The sequence below is a fragment of the Scomber japonicus genome, chromosome 7 (genome assembly GCF_027409825.1).
Source record: "Scomber japonicus isolate fScoJap1 chromosome 7, fScoJap1.pri, whole genome shotgun sequence".
NCBI classification, from domain to species: Eukaryota; Metazoa; Chordata; class Actinopteri; order Scombriformes; family Scombridae; genus Scomber; species Scomber japonicus.
In genome coordinates, this window is record NC_070584.1 from 2,905,119 (window position 1) to 2,930,872 (window position 25,754).

Here is a 25,754-nt window from a genome sequence, read left to right on the forward strand (position 1 = left end):
CCCCTTGGGAGAATCAACTCTATAAAAATGAATATTCTTCCCCGGTTGAACTATGTATTTCAAAATCTTCCCTGCTATTTGACCCCTGCATTTTTTAAGTCGCTGCACTCTCATATCTCTCGCTATATTTGGAACAAGCACCAAAGAGTTCTCTACACTTACTAAGCCAAAGGATCTGGGAGGCTTGTCTTTGCCCAACCTACAACTATATTACTGGTCAGCGCAACTTAAAACGATGTCGAATTGGTTTGTGAACAGAAAATATTCTTTATGGTTGGGTCTTGAATCCCTATCTTGCCATCCCAGAAGGCTTAATTCTCTTCCTTATATCAATAATATAGATCAGTTAAATCATCTCAAGAACAACACTATCGTTTATAACACACTACTGGTCTGGAGGGATGCGAAGAAATACCTAAACATTTCCCCTGCAATCTCTCTTTGGTCTCCTCTGACTCTGAATTCCGATTTACCAGCACAGATTAGAAGTATTGGATTGCTGGAGTGGTCATCTAGGGGCTTGTAAAACTTTGCAGACCTGTTGGTCTCTGACTCTATTAAGTCATTTGAGCAAATTAGGGCTGATTTAAACATTCCCCATACAGATTTCTATAAATATCTCCAAATTCGTCACTTTATAGGGTCTCTCTTGAGGACAGGTGGGATTCGCATGAGACTGTCAGAGCTGGAAAACATAGTTTTGACCAAATCCCAAAGGACTGCTTTCCAAGATTTATGCCTCACTACTTTACTCTGATTCTTCAGGTTTTGACTCTCTGAAGCTGATGTGGGAGCATGATTTGGAGGTGACGTTCAGTCCTGTAGACTGGGACAAGATCTGTAGCGGGGTTTTACCTAAATGCACTTCAATCTCTATACATGAACATCATTTTAAACTTTTTCACCGAACTTATTACACACCTGTTCACCTCCAGAGAATGTTTCCTGCCACCTCCAATCTTTGTTATAAATGTAAAATACACAAAAGGTACATTTATACATTTGTTTTGGTCATGTGACCGTATCCAGACTTTCTGGAAGGGAGTTCACACTGTAATCCAGCAGGTCACTGGTAAACAGTTTTTGCTGTCTCCTTCTTTCTGTCTTTTAAACCATACCCCAGGAAATGTTTTGGATGCGGACACCAAATCTCTATTAGTGATTCTTTTATTTCTGGCTAAAAAATGTATCTTGCTGCGGTGGTCGGCTCCTCAGGTCCCTACAGTCGACATGTGGATAGGGCAGATTTCTGCTCTTATTCCTCTTGAAAAACTGACTCATGACCTTAATCACAAATCGGACAGATTTTGGAGGATCTGGGAACCATTGCACTCCTTCCTATAGGAACTTAACTCGGTCTCATCGGTCTCTGTTTATTGCAGCGCTTGATGTTAGTTTGGGGTGGGACTTTTAGTTGTTTTGTATGTTTTGTTATTGTTTGTTCACGAATCTGGAAAACCAATAAAAAGAATATTACAAAAAAAAACCCACCGCCATCACTCCAATATTGAAAAAACCAACCCTAATAACAATAATCCTTGTCCCATCTCCAACCTACCTTTCCTCTCCAAAATCCTTGAAAAAACTGTTGCCTCGCACATTCACTGTCATTTAACCCTGAACAACCTGTACGAGCAATTCCAGTCTGGTTTCCGCCCCCTCCATAGCACTGAATCTACCCCCCCCCCCAATATCTTCCACAAATATGACATCCATTTCCACTGCTACGTGGATGACACCCAGCTCTACCTCTCCAGCAAACCCAATTCCACTCTCCCACCTTCCTCCCTCACTGACTGCCTCAGTGAACTCAAATCCTGGTTCTCCGCCAGCTTTCTCAAACAGTGATAAAACTGAAATCCTCCTCATTGACACAAAATTAACCCTTGCCAAAGTCGAACAGTTCTTTCTTCACCATCGACCACTCCTCTGTCTCCTCCTCCCCTCAGAGGGAGTCTGGGTGTCATCCTCGACAGCACATTATCTTTCCAATCACATATCAATAACATCAGCTGGTCTGCATATTTCCATCTACGTAATATCAATCACCTCCGCCCCCTCCCTCTCTCCCCACTCCACTGCTTTTCTTGTACACAGCCTTGTCACCTCCTGCATTGACTACTGCAACTCCCTTCGTCTACCTCACAAATACCTCCAAAAACTTCAACTGATTCAGAACTCTGCAGCTTGGATTGTCACCAGAACCCCCTCCATCCACCACATCACTCTGTTCTGTTCTGCAGCAACTCCACTGGCTTCTGGTCAAGTTCCGAATAGACTTTAAAATCCTCCTGTTTACATTCAAGGCCATCCACAACCTTTCCCCTCCTTATCTGTCTGACCTCCTCCACATCACCACCCCTTCCCATTCAGATCTGCCTCCTCCATCCACCTCTCTGCCCCGCCAGCCTCGTCACCATGGGGAGAAGGTGCTTCACTCATATATATTCATTCACTTGCAAGAGCAACTGTAATATTTTAGTAGGTTAATTCAGTGATATTGGGAGTAAAGCTCACACAGTCACCCTGGGCAGCTGAGGGGTCCTTTAGGCAGGACACAAGGGTTTCATTCAGTAAACAGAGGCAGCCTGCAGCATGTAGCAACACTGAGCTAATGTGCTTGTGTTTCTGTATTTCCAGTACAAGTGGGATGTTTGAAATGATGTGTACCTGTGGTGACCTGTCACCAATGTCCTCCATCAGGCATCTTCACCTCTTACTGAGAATCCTCCTAAAGTAGCCTTGTCGTGGCTCATCTCTTCAGAGTGTCTTGGAAAACTGGCTCCAGTTGGAGATAACTGTATGTATATATGTCTGTATATATGTCTCTATATGATCTTATTATTCTTTTTGCTGTGGTATATGACAAGTGTAGAGCTTTAAGCATTCCAGATACTGCATTCTATGCGTACCATTCCCAGAAAAGGGTATTCAATAATGGAGACCTGGCCAGCGACAATTATTTCATTTACTGTAATGTGAATTTGACTTTTCCGAAACCTTTATTAAATACTGTGCTTCTCTGGTTACCTGGAAGTGACGGTGATGTTGGCTTTAGAGTATTCTTCAAGTGTGACTGCATCAGGAGCAAACAAATACACTCTGGAATCTGTGGAACAGAGATATAAAAATGAAGAAATATGACAACTCATTGTTGACATCACTAGGTAGTAGGGATTAGGGATAAAATAATATCACTTTGTCAGGGCTGTAAGTCAAGGAAGCTGATAACCGATATTGAGTTGCAGTAAATGGTAAAACAGAACTTATGTTACAGCATTGAGTTTTGTAACTATGACAGGTCCTTCTTACCAACTCATGTTACAGAGTGAGTTTTATGCTTATGGCATGCTTCTCTTAACTTCTTAATTTAGAAAAATGGTCTGTAGAAGCCAATAATATAATAACGGCAGATAATGTAATAAAGGTGAAGTGCTTTATAAATTTGACAATTTTTTAATGTAATAAGCCAATAATGTAATAACTTGCCAATGATGTAATGAAAGTCCTGAATCAATAATGTAATAACTTTTGGTAATTACGTTATTGGCCTGGTAAAAAAAAACAAACAAATGTAATAACTGGAGCAGATAACATAATAATAGCAGTAATAATAAAAATGATAATAATAATAATACATTTTATTTATAAAGCACAGGTCCGGACACTGAATGGGAGACAGAGAGTTGCTCGTCAGTAAGCGGCTACAGAGGTAGCGGCTGTAGGACGCTGAATTCACTTTACACGGTCTTTAAGCTCCACAAGATAGATATTGTTTTCCTTCAGGAAACTCACCTTACATTGAGTGATCATACAAGGCTTAGGGGGACGGCTATTTTGATTTCTAAGAAGCTAAAAAATCATACCAGATCATTATGGGCGCTTCATCATTGTCTCAGGCTGACTCTTTCATATACCAGTTATACTAGTCTGTGTTTATGCTCCCAACTTTGACTATGCCAAATTCATGACCACACTTTTATAATCAATCCCATAGATGGATACACATTATTTAATTTTTGGAGGAGACCTGAATTGTGTTATGCATACCCAGCTCGATCGCTCATTTATTATTTATGGAGGACTATGGAAGTTGTGATCCCTGGAGATTTTTACATTAAGACACCAAGGCCTGTTCATTCTTTTCACATACATACAACATAATTAAATCAATGTACTCAAACTCTAAATCAAATATTAAAATTGGCAAAAAAACGAACAGAATTCTTTCCTCAAAATAAAGGAGTGAGACAGGGCTGTGGTCTGAGTCCAACATTGTTCAATATTTACATAAATGAGTTGGCTGTGCAGTTGGAACAGTCTACAGCCCCTGGACTCTCAGACTCCAAGAAACGGAGGTCAAATTTTGGCTCTTTGCTGATGACATAGTCAGAGGCGCATCTCGTCACCAGGCAGGGCAGGCAGCTGCTTGGAGCCCCCGATCCGCTAGGTGGCGAAAGACTCTAGCGTCGAGCTACGGTCATTTACTTGCACGTCCGCGTGGCCGGAATAGTTGCAAGCCCGCGGTCTGCGTGTCTGGAAGTTGTCTCTGCCATGCACACATTGGCAAACCAAATGACAGCTATGCGAACATGAAGAGGAGTTATCCTTCCGGTAGTGAGAAAAAAAAGAAGAAAAAAGACGCAGAGGAGAGGAAAAAGCAAGACAGAGGTATGTCAAAATAACAACGAATGCTGTGCTGTGCTGCTGTCCATGGTGCTAGCTAACCTAGTTTCACCTGCGTTAAAATGGCCATACTTTTCACGTTGTTTTAAATGACTGTACAGTCATACAGCTGTTTGTTTTAACGTGCAAAGTTAGTTTGGCTCCACGACCCCACACATGGTCGCACTGTGTCATCATGTCACGAATGGTCAGTCTCTGGCGCAAGCTGTTAGACCACCGACTACCGTCATTACGAGGCTGGAAGCAGAACGCAGGCGGCAGCTAAAAGTTGAAGATGACACTCGAATACTTTCAGACCAGAAGACGTAATCCATGTATTGCTTTTAAATTTGGCAAATTACAACGCACTTACAAACACTCACTGTGGAAAGGGCTGAACTGTAAACTGGGACTGGAGATGAAAGCTAATATCAGCAAACGTATGGCAGGCTAATATTCTGGCGTTTTTGTTGTTGTTTTAGCGGCAACTGTATTTTAAGTTTTGTATCTAGGCATAAACCAAGTATTTTCACCACCCAACCAGTGACAATTTAACTTTTTGCTTTGCTGTGTTTTTAAAGAATTGTTAAAATAATGTGGAAATATTTAAAATGTAATGGATATGTCATGTGATTCATAGCCTACTAATCATCCATTATTTCCCATATACATTTATTTAGGGTCATTGCTGAAGTTTTTAACACCAGCGGTGCCTAGTAAAGAGAGCCAATGCGATGAGGTGTCCTCTTTGCCAACTGATGGCTGTGAGTATAACTTCTACAGTACATTACATCTAATGTCAAAGTCTTGTACATAAATGTCAAAGTCTAATGTCAAGTTTCTGATTTTTCTTTTTCTTTTTATAATTGTGTATTTTCAGCTCAACCTGGGCCATCTTCTGCTCAGCAGTCAGTGCCAAGTGAAGAGGGTCAATGTGATGATGTCTCATCTTTGCCAGCTGATGACTGTGAGTATAACTAGTACAGTACATTTACATTTTATGTCAAGGTCTAATGTACATACATGTAAAGGTCTAATGCCAAGTTTCTGATTTTTTTTCCTGTTTATAATTGTGTATTTTCAGCTCAACATGGGCCATCTTCTTCTCAGCAGTCAGTGCCAAGTGAAGAGGGTCAATGTGATGATGTCTCATCTTTGCCAGCTGATGACTGTGAGTATAACTAGTACAGTACATTTACATTTTATGTCAAGGTCTAATGTACAGTTGAAGGAGAGGATTGTGCACATCCCAGGGAAAGGTGCAGGACAAAGCAACTGTAGTTTTCAGAGTGAGAAGTCTGCACACTTAGAATCCTTTTTGTTGTGTTTTATTTTTTCATGGCAGGATAATGTTTCGACCTCAACAGTCTTCTTCAGATCTGAATGTACATACATGTAAATTTTTAATGCCAAGTTTCTGTTTTTTCCTCTTCTTTTAATGTACTATTTTCAGCTGAACCCAGGCAGTCAGAATCATCCCTCAGCATGTCATCGGCCAGCAGGCAGTCTGTCTCCACATTCTCCAGTGCATCTACCTCCATTGCACAGTCAACACTTGCCTCCAGCAGAATAACAGATAGCCCTGCCCCTGCCAGTCCTGACCAGGATGTACTAATACCACAGACAGATCAGACAGCCTTTTCAAGTGGTACTTGTGATATCAGTAAGTTCTACAAAATCTCTAAAAATGTTTAAATGCACCATATCCTATAGCCCCATAATGCACGCTGTTCCACCAGTAGAACACTGTAGTAGTCATTAAAAAGTTAACTACCATAATACTACACTACTATGACATAACATAACACAGGGCCTTTAATAATGCACTACAACTTGGTCATTGTCATTCTGGTAACAAACAATGTATAATGTTCTGTCTTAACAGCCAGGTGATCCTATGTAATTAAACTACTTTATGATATTAAAACACTTTTTGTCATTTCAGCTCCGTCATCGCCCTCCTTGAGTGAACATCATGAAAATGACGACGTGCCACCCTCTTCAAAAGGTTTAATTATCTCAGATGACCCCGCACAATGGCCAGATGTTCTCAGCCCTAGTCAAATGTGTGATGTAGTCAAAAAAGGACCCATACAGGTAAAAGACATGCTTTTCCCTCAAAATGCAGACAAGGGTCCACGGAGGTTCACCAAAGAAAGTTACAACATGGTGATGAAAAATGGGGAAAAAATACATAGGACATGGCTTGTATACTCTGTTAGTGCAGATGCAGTCTTCTGTTTTTCTTGTAAACTCTTTGGAAAGCAGGACAATGCACTTAGCAAACAAGGGTTTAGAAACTGGAGAAACTTAACTGGCCATTTGAAGGAGCATGAGCATTCAAAAACCCACATCACCAACATGAGAAGTTGGCATGAGCTCCAGAAAAGGCTCAAAGGCAAAACGACAATTGATCAGACCAACCAGGACCTTTTACATCTTGAAGTGCAGCACTGGCGAGGTGTTGTATCCCGAGTGATAGCAGTAATTTGTCACCTGGCTAAAAGAAACCTGGCTTTGAGGGGACACACAAATCTGCTGTATGATCCTCAAAATGGAAATTTCCTATCCCAAATTGAATTGATGGCAATGTTCGATCCAGTCATGACTGAACATCTGCGCAGAATTCAAAACAAGGAAACCAAAGTGCACTACCTCAGTTCCACAATACAAAACGAAATAATTTCTCTTCTTGGGGAGAAAATACTGGAAGAAATTGTGAAGAGGGTGAAAAAAGCAAAGTACTTTTCAATCATTATGGATTGTACTCCAGACAAAAGCCACACAGAGCAACTCTCTGTTGTATTAAGAGTGGTTAACTGTGAGCCATCAGTTGGTGCATCAATAATTGGAGCACTTTGTCGGATTCATTGACGTGGAGGACACCACCGGCAAAGGTCTTAGTGAAACACTCTTGGGAAAGTTGGACCACTTGAACCTGAATATTGCGAACTGCCGTGGTCAGAGTTATGACAACGGCAGTAATATGATGGGCCACAAGCAAGGCGTTCAGGCCAGGATTTTGCAGATCAATGACAAGGCATTGTGTGTGCCGTGCAGCAGCCACACCCTTAATCTTGTTGTGTCTGATGCTGCACAGTCTTCAGTCACCTCTATTTCATATTTTGGTGTACTGCAAAGATTGTATAACCTCTTTAGCTCATCTGTTCAACACTGGGCAGTTTTGGAGCAGCATGTCACACAGTTGACAGTAAAATCACTCTCAACAACCAGGTGGGAAGCAAGGATTGACAGCGTAAAAGTGGTTTGTTATTTCTTGCCAGAAGTTGTGAATGCGTTGTCTGCCCTGGAAGCCCACTCTGTTGCAAAAAAAGACACCGTGACGCTGTCCACCGCAACCAGCATTAAAAAGGAGCTGCTGACATGGCGGTTTGTGCTGTGTACTGTTATTTGGTACAACATACTGTACCAGATAAACCGCATTAGCAAGCTGGTACAGAGCCCCAGTGTTTCTCTGGAAACCCTAAAAAGAGAAACCGCCTCAGTCAGACAATATCTTGAAAACTTCAGGGAAAATGGCCTCCATGCATCTGAAACGGATGGCAGGGAAATGGCGGAGGCACTGGACATTGAGAGGACCTTTCCTGCAAAACGAAAGAGGAAAACCACCAAACAGTTCTCATATGAGGGCCAGGAAGAGACCCAGTCTTCTCCTGAAGAACACTTCAAGAGAGAATTCTTTCTATCTCTAGTGGACACAGCCCTTACTAGTCTGAATGATCGATTCAGCAAACTGGAGAAGGTGTACGACCTTTATGGATTCATTTTCTCAAAAGAAGACATTCAGAAAGCAATTCAGAATGCAACACTTGGAGAGAAGTGTAGGACACTAGAGCGAAATGTCAATGACCTTGATGCTGAAGATCTAATCCTGGAGGTCAGGGCTGCATACCATGCATTTCCAGATGATGTATCTTCTCCAAGAGAGATGCTGGATTACATTTATAGGGAAGATCTTCTGGATCTGTATGCAAACCTGAGCATCGCCCTTCGCCTCCTCTTAACCCTACCAGTAACAGTAGCTTCTGGAGAGAGAAGCTTTTCATCTCTCAAGTTAATCAAGACATATCTCCGATCAACCATGTCACAAGATAGACTTTCAGGTCTAGCAATGATCTCCATTGAACACAGGGTGCGAAGGTCATTGGACCTTGAGGACATGGTTACCGCATTTGCACAGGCCAAGGCCCGGAAACAGATACTGTGAAGACATCACTTAGACTAGTGTTTCTCAAAGGGGCTCTACAGGGCGTTGAGGAGACAGGTGGAGGGTGGGGTACTCAGTTGCCAATGGTTGCACAATAGTCTATTCTATTTTCTTAATACTAAGGGGGCATTAGTAGACTTATAATGAGGTCAAGGGGCTGTTGGCAAGCTTACAATGAGGGCAAGGGGGTATTTGTTTAAAAAAAAAGGTTGAGAACCTCTGGCCAAACATTTAAGCACTCAGTTGAAAGGGGTTTTTGTTTCTTTTGTAAGTGAATTGACAATGACTTTGCACAATGAACAGAAACTTGAAGCAATGTGAGAAATGCAAATCACAATTTGTTGTTGATTTGAAAATGATGACTATCTATTGCAACTTATTCTAACCTCACTTTTTATAACCCTCTTTAAAGGGTGTTTTGTTGTTGTTATTGTCTTTTTTTAAGTGAATTGACAATTACCTTGCACTCTGTTGAAATTAACAGAAACTTGAAGCAAACTTGAAGTTTGTAACTTATTCTTATTGCACTTTTTATTACTCAGTTTAAAGGGGTTTTTGTATTTGCTATTATTGTTATTTTAAGCGAATTGACAATTACCTTGCACTGTCTGTTAAAATGAACAGAAACTTGAAGCAACTTGAGAAATGCAAATCACAATTTGTTCATTTTACAAAAATGATGATGACACTCATCTACTCGTTACTTATTTCTAACTGCACTTTTTCATTACTCAGTTTAAAGTTTTTTTGTATTTGTTGTTATTGTTGTTTTTAAGTGAACTGACAATGACCTTGCACTCTCTGTTAAAATGAACAGAAGCTTGAAGCAACTTGAGAAATGCAAATCACAATTTGTTGTTTATTTATGAAAATAATGTCACTCATTTATTAGTAACTTCTTCTAACTTCACTTTTTATAACGTGTGAAATAATAATAATAAAAAAAACTGTTCACAATTTGTTCTAGATTTATTGAAATGGTGCAAAATTTCACATATTTGCAACATGGGGGAAAAAAGTACTATTATCATTTTTAGGTGAATTATTTATGTGACGAAAAACGACATTTTGGGAATTTCTGTTGCGGTGGGGGGCCCCCACTGAATTTCCGCTTGGGGCCCCAACAGACCCAAGAATCGCCTCTGGACATAGTGCTGCTGTCACCTTCAGAGTAGGGGTTACAGCAGCTCCTGGCACAGAACTGCCAGTCCTGGGCCCTGGCAGTTAATCCAAAAAAGACCACATTTATGATCTTCCAAAAAAAGCCTAGGGGTCAGGAACACAGATACATGTTCTGCCTAGGCAGCACCGCCCTAGAGTACACAATGCAGTATACCATACCTACCAGCATAATTCAGCCTATTGCAGAATTAGGCCTTTTTCCATTAGCTCTATCAATCCAAAAAAAAGAAGCTTAAAATTCTGTATGCACCTAAGCAACAGTCCCAACAACACAATCCAATTTGAGGCACTAAAAACCCAAGAGATGAACCCCAAAAATGGTAAATGGACTGTACTTATATAGCGCCTTTCTAGTCTTTACGACCACTGAAAGCATTACAACTCATTCACCCATTCACACACATTCATACACTGATGGCAGGGTGCCAACCTGCTCATCAGGGGGAATTTAACCATTCATTCTCATTCACACACCGTTGCCGCAGCAACGGGAGCAATTTGGGGTTAAGTGTCTTGCCCAAGGACACATCGACATGTGGACTGGAGGAGCCGGGAATCGAACGATCAATCGTCCAATTGGAGGACGACCGCTCTACCTCCTGAGCCACAGCCGAAAACCTCCTGAACAACAACCGAAAAGAGTCCTCTGTGCCACATTGGCAACATTAAGGACAGCGGAAGGGCTTTCTGTTACCTTGGCACTTTGAATTGAATTGAATTGAGAGAGAGAGACAAACAGACAGACTCTCTTTGTCTCTGTCTGTCTCTCAATTTAATTCAATTCAGAGAAAGAGAGACAGAGAGAAAGAGACAGAGAGAGAGAGAGAGGCAGAGTGTATTTGTATGTGTGAATGTATTTTGACTGCATTTTCACAGTTGTATCCAATAAATAAAACTTAAATTAAGTTATATTAGCATATTATTACATTATTGGCTCCAGTTATTACATTTGTAAAGGATTTTGTTTTCACAAGGCCAATGACATAATAAGTTACTACTTTATTGGTTAAGGACTTTTATTATGTTATTGGCAATTTATTACATTATTGGCTTATTACATTAGAAAAAGTGGCAAATGTATTACGTTATCGGTCAATATTAAGTTATTGGCTTCTACATGGTCCATGAAAAGTTATATCGCAACTGCTGTGTGCACACGCTCAGTTCCCAGGTGAAGTGCAGCTCCCAGCATGAGGGCGTGAGTCGAGCTGTGCCAGAGAGAGTGGCGGCTGTGTCAGAGGAGGGTATGTTGCGTAACGGAGCGCAAGCATCACAAAAGTTATTGGATTTTTTTGTAATCAGCCAGCTGATAAAAACATACAGATCCTAATAAAATGAAAAATTATGAATATCTATTATGGTATCTATTATGGATGACTGAGCATGTTTGAACACTTTAAAAATCTATACGTCTTGATCATGTGCTAAAACATATTATTTCTTAAAATACAACCTGGTTCAACTTTTTTGATGGATATTCAGTGTCAGTGTCAATGCAGTGGCCTCAGTAAAATTCATTTTATACAGTGAGATTGGACTCCCAATAATATCAGTGAATCGCTCACCAGATAAATTGATCAGCATCCACATCAGTAGCATCTTAACAGGTAGCCATCTCGTTGCCAAGCCCAGATCCGCCATGTCCACGTAATGATGGATACTATGAACCTAACGAAAAACAAAACAAAATTTTAAAATTTTAAAACATTTAGGTGTTTAGCTGGTTTCACAAAAGACGTAGCATGTGCTTGTATCAGTATAATTTTTACATTTAAGAAGGAATGTTTTTCCTGGGTAACGTTTATGCATTCTTAAAGTGACTTCTCTCACTTAATAAGACACTGGTTTAAAGACAACGTCCAGACTTTCTTTCAAGGAACATTTTCAACACCATCCCAGTATCAAATTACTGCAGGTACTATAACAATATCACATTTAAATAACAGCTTGACTCCTCTTCTTGTTCTTGTGACTATAAGCGGAAACCCCCAATGCAGTTTCACAAGGATTGTGAGTAAACAGTAAAATACATAACTCCAGAGGGAATTCTGGACTCTTCAGGAGTTTTTGGAATGGTACAAGAAATTGTGATAAATGTTATAGCTTACCATTTGGCTTAAGCAGCTGCACAACCAGCAAAATATTATTTTAAGGCAATCTCCAAGAATAAAGACTTTTTTTTAAATAATGTTCCAATTATTCCAAGTTAAATATGTGTGGATAGAAAAATGATGTGCTTCAGGCAGTTTATTTTGAATCTGTAATCAGAAATGCAAAATCAAGTACAGTGAACCCTCGTTTATCGCGGGGGTTACGTTCCAAAAAGAACCCGCGATAGGCGAAATCCGTGAAGTAGTCAGCTTTATTTTTTACAATTATTATACAATACAATACTGTACTATAGAATGAAACCAAAGATCAAAACCTGTTTTCAGGCCCAAGCATTTGTCTAAGAAATAAAAATATAAACGTTTTCTTACAAATAACTATGATAGTTTTTAGAAATACTGTAAAATAATAATTAATCAATACGAGGTTGGACACATTGTGACTGACGCTATGTCACAGTTCCTCTGACTGTGCCTCTTCGTCCTGACTCCGCTCCGCTGTAGCGTCTTTCTACTGAAGGCTGTGGTGCAGGTGTCTTTTTCCGAGAGAAGAACATAGTTATGGGTAGTTGTTAGCGCTCTTTTTTCTTCTGGGCAAGAAGATTCTTATAAACAGACATGCCACCCACATCGACATTGTGGGTTTTGTCATGGAAAAAATTGCAAGCGTAAATTTGGCGAGCTGTACAGAGACGAGGCACGGAGACTGTTGACATTGGTCTACAGTCCCTTAGCCAATCAGGATGCAGAACACAATGCACTGTAAAAAAAAAAAGCATGAAAAAACTGCACTAAAAAAATCCGCGAAAGGTGAACCGCGTTATAGCGAGGGTTCACTGTATATTTAAACCACCACACTCTCTTGTCTACATCGCAAAAGATTGCTGTGATTGTTGTTATAAAGTAGACCAATGAATAACTGTCGTTTTTTATGAGGAGCAGATCATATATTTATATAGACAGTGCTGCATAGCCTTTACCTGTGGAGAGCAGAATTCTAACCCTTAGTGATAAAATTCACTGTAGCCATGAGCTTACTTTTGGTTTTATTAGTGTGATAGGTGTGAAGTTGGATGGACATCTTCTACTGCAGTGTTTGCTTATGATTATTCACAAATATGTTACTTTAATTTTTTTATGGAAATGTTACATATAGATGGAGTTGCGCAATCTTTTGTAGCCAAAATCTCACACTTTTAAAAACAATAGTCTGGAGTTGAGAGATGTCTGTAAGAAATAATTGTATCATAAGTATTAAGGTAATGATTTGATTTTAAAACTAAAAAACAAAAAAGATCAACGGATTGGTTTTATGCCCTAACAATTGTCATTTACATTTTTAAAGTCTTCTTAAGCTGAGATAGTCTGCATGGTATCAACTTATATAACTGTTTTTAAAAAAGCTACCATGAAACTAAATTTAAGTGTTGCACTTTTTAGGTGGTCCCTGCACACTCATCTCAAAGCCGGCTGTACGTTGAGACCGATTTTATTTGTCTAGGATGGCTTATTTAGGCGAAAATGAGGTTGTAGCTCACTGTCTACCTCACTACAGAAGGCAAAGGGTGTGGTTTGTGTTTTAATAGTGTTAGTTATTGTCTTAAGAAGTGTCAGAGCTGGAGTAGCATGATTGGTTAAAAATAATTATCAAAAGGTAATTATTAATATTAATTAAGTTGTTAATATGATCAGGGCAACACCCAGAAGCCGGGACCAATAACCAAATAGTGATGTAGTCTCATAAAAGGGAGTACACTTATAAATGTAATATCTGTGGGATACCAGCATGCAATGTTTGAATCTGAGTTGTGACTCTCTCAACCAGTCTTTTGTCACAATAATCACAAAAAAAACAACAACTTATCTTTCAATGCACAACAGAATTTATTAACCTCAGCAAGAATTAATACAACTAGAACAATGCGCCCATTGGGCACTGCAGTATGTTTACTTGCCAAAAGACATGCTGATAGATTAAAGCAGTGAGAAGAATGTATATTTGTATATAAAAAGGTCACAGTAAGTATGTGTCAAACAAACATACAACAAACAAGCATGCGTAACTTGGTGTGGAGCTGTCCATGCTCTTTTGAAGTTTTGATTCCTCTTTCTGGTTTTGTCTGTTGTTCCACACTGCTGAGCTGCCATTTGTTGTTGACCTTAAAAGTCATAATGTTGTCTGAAATTAGTTAAACATAACCAGGGGCCACATCATGGCTACGGGCAATTGTCTGAAAGGGTTAATTGGGAAGTAGGGGTACCTATAGCTGCAGGTGTCTCCAATGATCTCTTCAGTCTCATTTGCTGCTGACTGTCCTCACAGTGCTCAGCTGAAAAGTAAATATTTCAAATGTGGCTTTTATGCAGTTGACTAAATGATAATTTTTGAGTGTAGTAGAGTCAGTTTGTAGTTTGAAATGAGATCCACACAACCAAGCTTAGTTAGGCCATGTGTGAATAAGACTGTATGTAAAGCAGAATGTATGAGTACTTGTAATTTGAGGTGGCTCCAATGTCTCTTTCACTGACGATTGTTCTCACGTCGCTCAGCTGAAAAGTAAATATTAAAGGGCGTTTTTTTATGCAGTTGAGTACATTATAATCTATGACTGTAATTGAGTCAGATAGTCATTTGAAATTAGATCCACTTAATGAAGGCCACATTAGGCCATTTGTGAATAAGATTGTTTATGTAAATTATCATTGTTAGTGTTGTTACTGTGGGATGAATCAGCTGGGGTAATTAGAAAGTATGAGTATCTGTAACCTGAGGTGGCTCCAGTGTCTTTTTCAGTGTCTTTCCATGGCGATGGTTCTCACGGTGCTCAGCTGAAAAGCAAATATTTCAAATGTGTTTTTAATGATGTTGACAAAATTATTATCCATGAGCATAGTTGCGTCAGATAGTTGTTTGAAATTAGATCCACATAACCAAGGACATGTTAGGCCATGTGTGAATAAGATGGTATATGTAAATGATAATTGTTATTGAGTTGCTTTGGGATGAATTAGTCATATAGATATGTAGGTATTTAATTAGCATTGTAATACTAGCAGGTAGGTAAGAAAGTGAAGCAGAAATGTTTACAGTGGAGGAAATAATTATTTGATCCCCTGCTGATTTTGTAAGTTTACCCCCTTACAAAGACACGAACAGAGAGACAGAATATCAACAAAAAATCCAGAAAAAAAACATTAAATAAAAGGTTAGAAATTAATTTGTATTTGAGTATTTGATCCCCTACCAACCACCAAGAATTCTGACCCCCACAGACCAGTTATGTGCCCACAAGGCACTCAAATTTGTCCTGTCCCTTTAGGAAAGTTCTCCTAATCTCAACTCATTATGTGTATAAATGAAACCTGTCACAGAATCAAACCATTCAAACCTCTCTACCACCATAGGCAAGACCAAAGAGCTGTCAAAGGATGTCAGGGACAATATTGTAGACTTGCACAAGACAGGAATGGGCTACAAGACCATCAGCAAGAAGCTTTATGAGAAAGACACCACTGTTGGAGCAATAATTCAAAAATGGAAAATAACATGAAAGATCAGGGATCAGCCCAGAATTACACGGGAGGATCTTGTTAAAGCTACCTTTGTTACATTTTTACACTTTTTTTTTGTTTAGGTTAAAATGCTATTAATAAGGTAATGGCACTCTAAAATGTTAGAGAGATCCGCCAGGCACAGAGACAAAACATTATTCCATTCTCATAATATTCAGTGAAAACGCCGACCAATCATATCATTCAGTCCGATATGATTGGCCGAGCGACCTGCCTGTTTTAGGCCTTCCGCATTACGTAATCGTGTGCGCACCCCTACCCGGAAGAGAGTCTGTTGTGGGTCCACGGCATTATAATACATCCATGATACACGGAGATAGCCGTAACCAGACAGTAACGACTGACAATGACCGACAAAAGCGGGACACAGCTTCCACCTCCAGCCGCTCCCACGGAGAAAAAGAAAAGTATATTAGAAAAAGCCACCACAGGTTCAACTCTCAACTTCCGGTTTGGGTGAGCATGTGAAGGCAGCACTGTCTCAGTCTCCCGCAGTGAACATTTTGAAAACTTATATTTTCTTCTAAAACCTCACCCAACCAAGACTGAATGAGCTTACACCTGAGCCCTAAACACCTTAGACGAATGCCAAGGAAAAAGAAAACAGAAACAGAAACAGATGCGGCCGCCTCTCCAAGGGATGATAGCACGGTGCTAACTAGCATAGCTAACTTGCTAGAGGACCACAGAGCTAGCATTGCAGCGGACTTCAAAACTACATTCGCGACCCTGGAATCAAGGCTCGACAAAATACAGACAACAATCACAGAGCATGGTCAGTGAAGGGACTCACTGGAATCTCACGCTGAACTGCAAGCTCAACGAATTCAAGCCCTGGAGGAGAGGTGTGTAGCATTAGCACATAGCAGCATCACGCTAACAGCTAAGACTATTGATCTCGAAAGCTGCCGCCACAGAAACAACATTAGAATTGGTCTCCCAGAGTCAATAGAACCCCACGAGCCTCTTTGCCGACCTTCTGGCTGAACACCGGTAACCAGATTCTTCAGTCTCCTCCTCCTGAACTGGACCAAGCCCACAGAGTGCTCACTGCAAACCCACAACCTGGCTCTCGGCCCAGACTGGTAATAATTCGCCTTCATCAATACCAGATCAAGGAGTTGATCATTCGAGAGGCTCGTAAGAGGCGAGGGAAGCTCCAGTACCGAGGGTCACCAATCCAGATTTTTGAGGATTACACGCCTGCAATCGCAGAGGAACGAGCTAATTACCGGACGGTGATGGCCAACCTCTACAACCTGGCTCTCCGGCCAGCGCTTCTCTTCCCGGCCCGTCTACAGATTACTCTGGAGAACAGCGCGAAGAAGAGATTCTCACCAATCTGGTTTCCTCACAGGAGGAGCTGATTTCGTTTTGGTAAGTCTTTAAATGAAGACAGGAGCCTGGAAAGCCCTGGCACTTACTGTTTGTTCAAGGACGACATACTAAATTAATTATTTTGTTTAGTTTAAAGCAGCGGTCCCCAACCCCCGGGTCATTTGGTACCGGGCCGCACAGAAAGAATAAATAACTTACATTACTTCCGTTTTATTTATTTCGGAATCTGAAAGATATTTTAATTTGAAAAATTACCCGATTCTCTGTTACATCCGTCTATGTCACTCTTGACGCAGGTCAAGGCGCTCTTCTCGGTCACGTGATAGGTTACCGCTAAATTGAAACCCAGGAGCTAGCAAAATGAGTAAAAAACAAACGTCTTTGGAAAGTTTCTTTGCAAAGGGGAAAAGGCCCAGCCAGGAGACAGAAGAGGAGCCTACGACTTCCAAGAAAAAGAAAGCTACATTTAATAGACAATATCAGGAGTCCTACTTAAAATACGGATTTATCCCAACAGGAGATTCCCACGCACCAAGCCCGCTCTGCATAATATGCGGCGACCGGCTCTCGAATGAGGCAATGAAAAACTCTTGCCACTTGGAGACCAAGCACCCTGCATTAAAAGACAAGCCCGAGGAAGGAAAATGGCAGCGTAGAGAGTAACCCTAACCCTAACCCTAACCCCGCTAGCGTTAGCATGTCTGACTCTCACCCAGGGGAAGAAGAGCAACAATCGCCACAAGCTAGTACCGAGGTTGTCCTTGACTCTGCTTTTCGCCAAGCTATTCAGAAAATAACGGCAAACATAACTATGGTGATTGACGAAAAACTGGGACCGCTATCCCAAATGATCCAGGCTCACGCCCAGCAGCTGAAAAAGATCGAAGAGAGAACCACCGAGGCGGAGAATAGGATTGCTGCGGCTGAACACACCTGCGAGTCGGTGGACACACGGGTTCAGGTGCTTGAAAACCAGATACAGAGCATGGCCGAGCATATTGACGACCTCGAGAACAGAGGTAGGAGAAAAAATGTTCGGGTTATGGGTCTACCAGAAGACATAGAGGGGAGTAACCCAACAAAGTTTTTCGAGAGCTGGGTACCCCAACTGCTCGGGATGGAGACGAAAGCCGGCCGCATAAAAATTGAAAGAGCTCACCGCACCCTAGCTCCAAAGCCGGGACCGAATCAGCGACCACGGCCCGTCCTGATCAGATTCCACAACTTCGCTGACAAGCAGAGGGTGCTGGACGCCGCAAGACGCAGCGGGACCGTGAAGTACCAGGACTCCACCATCATGTTTTTCCAGGATCTGTCAGCCGCGGTTTTGCGCAAACGAAAGGGATTTGAGGACGTGAAGAAACGTCTGCGGGACATTGGTGCCAAATACATGATGCTCTACCCGGCTACGCTGAAAATAATGCACGGTGGGGAGACCAGAGGCCTGTACTACGAAGCTGGATTTTCTCTTATCGAGGTAACTTCAGGGTTAACCCTGGGTTTTCCGTACTACGAAGCTGGTTCACTTCTTACCGGGGTAAGTCACCATGGTAACTTATGCTGAACGGCTAACCTGCTCCGGAGCAGGTTATGTTCTGGATAAGAGATCAGTGAGTACAAAAGCACCACCGCCTGACCAATCAGCTCTCTTAGAAAATGACCTGCCCATTCTTAGAAGATCCTGGCTGTCAACATTGGTACGCGGATCGCGAGAGGAGCGCTTAGGAGAGAAAGAGTTTTTAGGGATAGATGCAATTTTTTAATTGGCCAAAATATATATTTGTAAAATAATCCTTGAGGCACGTGGGGGATATTATTCTGTAGGTTTGACATCCTGAGATCAAAGTGTCAGGGAGCATAATAACTGTATTTATTTATTGTAATTGTAAAAAATTGACGAAAATATATTGAGGCACATGAGGGATATTATTCTGTATGTTATACAGTTGGTTTGAAATCATTCACTCAAATGGTTGAAGCGCATAATAGGTTAAAAGTGACATTGTGTGATCAGAGTGCTGTCCGTTTATATTGACCAATAAATTAATATTGTATGATCTCATGAATTTACACATTAACAGAGTCGGCAATTTTCTGCCAGCATTGCTTCCTGGCTGTTGCTGCAGCAGCAGTGTTGCTTTTGGCCTGGATGATGTGATTGAATTCTTCATATAGTTGAAGAATAATTGTCTGCTCCTCCATGGTAAAGTAGTCTGCTCTGCAGGGTTTCTGCATGTTTGTGATTGGTCAGACGCTGCAAACACCTCCCCTTTATGTGAGCGCGCAGAGATCCAGATTGGAAAACCCTGGGTTGATTTACCGAGTTGATAACCAGCTTCGTAGTACCGCTTATCCTGGACTGCGAAGATCTGGTTAAGTCAACCCAGGTAACGGAGAGAGATCCTGGATAGATTAATCCAGCTTCGTAGTACAGGCCTCAGGAGCTGTGACTCCCCCGCTAAAGCCATGGCTTTTGTTGACACACTCAGATGAGCAACACGTGAGTCACCAGCCGATTTGTTTATGTTCATGGGCAGGCAGGTTACCTATCTGGATCAAAATGTATTTGCTTTGAATTTATTTTGCCTGCACACGAACTATATACCTATCATGTGTGATTAATGATGATGCACACAAGGCTATAACTGAGCAATTTCTTTTCTGTCCCATCTTTCTACACTGTATGTTAATGGTGATCGTGGGTGATTGATAACGTGATGTGTAAACCGTTATTATAGGGAGTATCCTAGTACGTTCTTGTGGAGAGATGGGGTCCCCCCTTTTTATTATTTTTTATTTATTTATTATCTTATTTTTTTTAATTAATTAATTTATTTTTATTATTATTACTATTTTTTTCTTTTCTTTTTTCTCTCTCCCTTTTCTTTTCCTCTTTCTTTTCCCTCTTTTATATTTATTGGTCTGCTCGTCCATGGTTAAGGTAGTTAATTATCATTCTGGTGGTGTTATTTGAGCTCGGAGTTGTAAGAGAAGTTAACCAAGTTAGTTTCCAGTTAAGGAGAAGGTTATGGTAACACACCTGAATGATGAGGAGCACCTAAAGCTGCAACAGTGTGGCTTTGATCAAGTTTATTTCTCATCTTTCACCTCCAAGAGTAGAGGGGTGGCAATACTCATTAGGAAAAATTTACCAGTTAAAGTGTCAAAATGTATTAAAGATAAATATGGACGGTTTGTGCTTATATTAGCCTCCCTGCACGGGGAGGACTTTGCTCTCTTAAATATCTACTGCCCTCCATGTCTTCCTCCTACCTTTTTGATGGAGGCATTTGCCAAATTATCTGATTTTGCAGTGGAAAACACTATTGTAGGAGGTGACTGTAACTGCCTTATGAACCCTTTGATGGACAGGTTTCCTTTGGGTGCTTTAGCCACATCGAAACAGTCAAAACAAATCATTGGTCTCTGCGAGGACTTTGGATATGTGGACATCTGGAGGTCACTCCACCCTGCAGACAAGGAATTCACCTTTTTCTCTAACCCTCACAAGTGTTACACAAGAATTGATTATTTTTTTGCCCCAAAACAGCTTGTGGAATCTGTTGTCTCCTGTTCAATTGGAAACATTATAATATCAGACCACGCTGCAGTGTATATGAATGTCACATTTAAAAAACTGTCTAAAAAACCCACTAGTTGGAGATTGGATACCTCAATTCTCAAAGATCACAAATTCATATCATATTTCACTACAGAATTCAGGTACTTCCTTACCACTAACTCTCCCTCGGCTACTAACTCATCCCTACTGTGGGAGACCTCTAAGGCCTATGCCAGGGGGCTGATCATATCCTACACTGCTACCAAAAGACGTAAAAATATGGAACAACAAACTTTATTAGAAAAAGGGTTAAGCATATCTGAGAAGGAATATGTCAAGAAACCCACAGCAGCTAAATTGAAGGGAATTATTGCTATCCGCTCCACATTAGACTCCTTGCTAACAAAAAGGGCAGGGGAAAAATTAGGATATGCAAAACAAAGATTATTTGAACATGGTGACAAACCAGGAAGATATCTAGCCAATTTGACAAAAAAGCGAAGGACCTCTCAAATCATTGAATCAATTCTAGACAGGTCAGGGACTTGCACCTCTGATTCTAAACTAATTAATGACACCTTTGAAAATTTCTATACAAAATTATATCAGTCAGAACAAGCTAACAATGCTAAAACACTAATGGAAGCTTTTTTCTCTGAACTCGATCTCCCAACTATATCACAAGATCAGAAATTTAAATTGAATGCCCCAGTCTCAATGGCTGAATTGCATGAGGCCATTCAACTTCTTCAAACAGGCAAAGCACCAGGCAGTGATGGTCTTAGTAGCGAGTTTTATAAAGAATTTCAAAATCTTTTATTAGAGCCTATGATAAATATGTTTAATCACTCCTTTGACTGTGGCACACTTCCACCATCACTTAGGGAAGCCAATGTTTCATTGATTCTCAAAAAAGGGAAATGCCCCGAGGACTGTACCTCGTATAGGCCAATCTCGCTGTTAAATGTGGATTTAAAAATCCTTTCCAAGGTCTTAGCAAGACGCTTAGAAGGCCTTTTACCATTCATAGTGAAGGAGGATCAGACTGGCTTCATTAAAGGCCGTAATTCGTACAACAACATTAGAAGATTGCTAAATATCATTCAGCTATCTGAACAACAGGACTACAGGATGGTCTTGTGATTTCCTTGGATGCGGAAAAAGCTTTTGACCGCGTAGAATGGTCTTATTTATTTTTTACTTTGGATCGGTTTGGCTTAGGTGGGGACTTTGTCAAGTGGGTGAAGATCTTGTATACAGTGCCATTGGCTGCAGTACTAACCAATGGACTTAGGTCCACAAATTTTGTGGTCCAGAGGGGTACCAGACAGGGCTGTCCTCTGCCACCACTTCTATTTGCAGTGGCTATTGAGCCTTTAGCGGAAGCCATTAGGCGAGACCCCTTCATGGCTGGATTAGATGGATCACATAAAATCTCCTTATATGCAGATGATTTGTTGCTGTTTATTTTAAACCCCTCTGTTTCAGTCCCTCGTCTTATTCAGATTATTGACGGATTTGCTGCCTTTTCTGGATACAAAGTTAATTTTTCTAAATCAGAGGCAATGCCTCTGGGTAAATTACGACAACCACCAGATAATCCCAATCCTTTTCCATTCAAATGGTCCTCTACGGGTTTCATATATTTAGGTATATATATATTACACCTAAATTCAATCAGCTGTCTCAAGCCAACTTTAACCCACTATTTGATAAAATTAAACAAGATTTGGAGAGATGGAACAATCTTCCTATATCATGGCTGGGCCGAATCTCACTTCTGAAAATGATTGTCCTTCCGCGTCTGCTCTATCCAATTCAAATGATTCCTGTCTTATTCAGTCATAAAATAGTGAAAAGACTCAATGGTTGGTTTAGCTCATTCATTTGGAGTAAACGAAGGCCACGGATTAGGATGTCAGTGCTGCAGTTACCGAGTGCTATGGGCGGGCTGGATCTCCCAGATATTAAGAAATATCAACTCAGTGCCCACTTAAGATACATATCTGAGTGGATTAAGGATGATGCCTCCTCCACCTAGCTTGATATTGAGAAGTCCTTATCCAATTGTCCTCTAAAAAATTTACTTTTTGTTGATAAACTGAAATGTATTAAAAAGCTTTGCAGCAATCCAGTTACACTTTGTCTTAAATGTAAGACAGAAGTCGGTGATCTTACTCACTGCTACTGGTCTTGTGTAAAAATACAAAAATATTGGAGCGATATCCTGTTTGAAATACAGAAGGTTCTGGAGAAAAAACTTGAACTCGACCCGGTTTCCCTTCTTCTGGGCCTTCCCAGTGATCATGTTACGGATATGTATCAAAAAAAAATTGTATAATGTTATGACATTTTGTGCCAGAAAAAATATTCTTCAGCAGTGGATCACAGATAAGGCCCCCTCAGTGGTGGGGTGGCACAGGACAATAATGGAATACATACCTCTGGACTTTCTCACCTGTCTTTTGCACTCCAAAACTAATGCTTTTGAAAGAACATGGAAACCATTCCTTGATTATATTGGTGTAAATATCTCTGTTATACTGACGAGAGCATTTATATAAAACAAGGGGAAACAACTGTGTTGTTTATTTTTAGCTCCCATTGTATTTTGCTCTGTGTTATATGATGTACCTGTTACATTTTCCTGTCACACAATTGTTTTTTCTCAGAACTGATCTTTTTGTTTAGGTTTTTGTATTGCTACTCCCAGCTTGTTTATTGTATGTTTTTGATGTCTTGTTTGGTCCTGTCTTCTGTCTGTTTGTTTATGGAGAAAATTAATAAACACATTTGAAAAAAAAAAAGCGTGAACAAGAAGGACAGAAACAATTACTGAGGGCCACCACATCAACAAATGTGAGTGCACTGAGAGCATCATACTTGGTGGCTAATCGTATTGCTAAGGCTAAAAAGCCATTCACCATTGGCGAAGAATTGATCCTGCCCGCCACTAAAGACATCTGCCGTGAACTTCTAGGAGAGGCTGCGGTTAAAAAGATAGCACAGGTGCCTCTTTCGGCCAGCACCATCACTCGGCGCATTGAGGAAATAGCAGAGGACATTGAGACACAATTGCTGGAGAAGATTAACACATCATGGGGTTGAGCATAGCTCAGCGGGTAGAGCACCCGCCCCATGTGTTGAGGCTATAGTCCTCGTTGCAGGCGACCCCGGTTCGAATCCCGAGCCGAGCGGTCTTATCCTGCGTGTCATTCCCCCCTCTCTGCCTCCTGTTTCCTGTCTCTCTACACTGTCCTGAACATTAAAGGCAAAAAAGCCCAAAAAATATACTTTAAAAAAAAAAAAAAAAAGATTAACACATCACCATGGTATGCACTCCAGGTTGATGAGTCTACAGATATTGACAACAAGGCAATACTACTGGTTTATGTGCGATATGTTCATCAGGAGGATGTGCATGAGGATATGTTATGTGCACTGTCATTGCCAACCAAAACCACGGCCGTAGAACTATTCAAGTCCCTTGATGATTATATATCAGGAAAACTGAAATGAGCCTTTTGTGTCGGCATATGCACAGACGGAGCTGCTGCCATGATCGGACGGCTGTCTGGTTTAACTGCTCGGATTAAGGAGGTTGCACCTGAATGTGAGTCTACACATTGTGTCATTCACAGGGAAATGCTGGCTAGCCGAAAAATGCCACCGGAACTTAACAACGTATTGAATAATGTCATTAAAGTTATTAACCACATCAAAGCACACGCCCTTAACTCGCGCCTGTTCGAGCAACTTTGTGAGGAGATGGACATGGAACACAGACGCCTTCTGTTATACACATTCTGGTTATCCCGAGGGAGATCGCTAGCCAGAGTGTTTGAATTACGGGAGCCGCTGCAGAGATTTCTCTCAGAAAAAAAGTCACCGCTGGCTGCACATTTCAGTGACGAGGAATGGGTCGCTAAACTTGCTTACTTGTGCGACATATTCCGCCTGCTCAATGAACTCAATCTGTCACTCCAGGGGAAAATGACAACTGTCTTCAAATTGGCAGATAAAGTAGCTGCATTCAAAGCCAAATTGGATTTGTGGGGACGGCGACCAAAACAAAATTACGAAGTACACTGGACATAAGCCACACTTCGGGTGTCATTGTCTCCTATTACCCCTAGATGGGACCGCCTGGTTGCAGAAAAACAAGCTCAGGGCTCCCACTGATTCAGCATTGTGGTGAGTTGTATTTTTCATGCACTTTATATTTGCGGTGTATCTTATTTTGAAGGCATGTTTAAACGTTACCATAGCGACCAGAGAGCGTTGCGACCAGAGAGGACGTTACTCACATCATGATTCGTGTTTATTATTATGTTTAGAAAATACTACAGTTTTCATGCAGGTCATATCATATTATTTTGTTGTATTTATCCGCCACACCTTAAACGCCGGTCCCTGAAAATATTGTCTGACATTAAACCGGTCCGTGGGGCAAAAAAGGTTGGGGACCGCTGGTTTAAAGGGACTTGAGGACTATTCAGATGTGCTAGGGCCCAGGCGGGATGTTTATCATTTAGCCTAGCCTTGGCGCTATCCCAGCTGGTTCAGAAGCTGGTTACACTCAATTTCAATTTGAGACTAATCACAGAATAAATAACCTGTTTTATTTCAGATCATTATATTTCATATTTAAGAAAAGGTTGGAAAGATATTACATAATTAAAAACTTAAGGAAAAGGAAACCAACCTCAAAGTTTAATTCTAAGTGACCAATATATATATATATATATATATATATATATATATATATATATATATATATATATATATATATATATACACACACACACACACACACACACACACACACATATATATATACACACACACACATTCAATTCATACTGCACAAGTGTCACGAAAATGTGTTTGGGGTTCACATTCATTACTATGGGGGTTCTAACTGATCTTATAAAGCTGCAAAAGCTGAGACAAGTAAAGGAGAAGAGGAGAGAAGACACAGAAAAAGAAAGGGAAGTATGACAGTTCGGGTTTAGTTTTGATGATTAGGGCAGGGGGAAAGGGATGGGGGAAAACGTTTTCACTCGATTTTGTTTATTTTGAGTTTTGTGCTGTGTGC

General features: G+C 40.7%; 1 protein-coding gene across 2 annotated transcripts in view; it reads right to left on the minus strand.

The window, feature by feature from the left end:
* The window catches only part of ctns (cystinosin, lysosomal cystine transporter), a 73,194-nt gene that overhangs the window by 35,419 nt on the left and 12,021 nt on the right, over positions 1-25,754 (minus strand). For both annotated transcript variants that reach the window (XM_053321768.1, XM_053321767.1), the window contains exons 2-3: positions 11,641-11,743; positions 3,031-3,109 (exon numbers count right to left, since the gene is read on the minus strand). In XM_053321768.1, the coding sequence (XP_053177743.1) occupies positions 3,031-3,109; positions 11,641-11,743 (182 nt within the window). The remainder of the gene's footprint in view (positions 1-3,030; positions 3,110-11,640; positions 11,744-25,754) is intronic.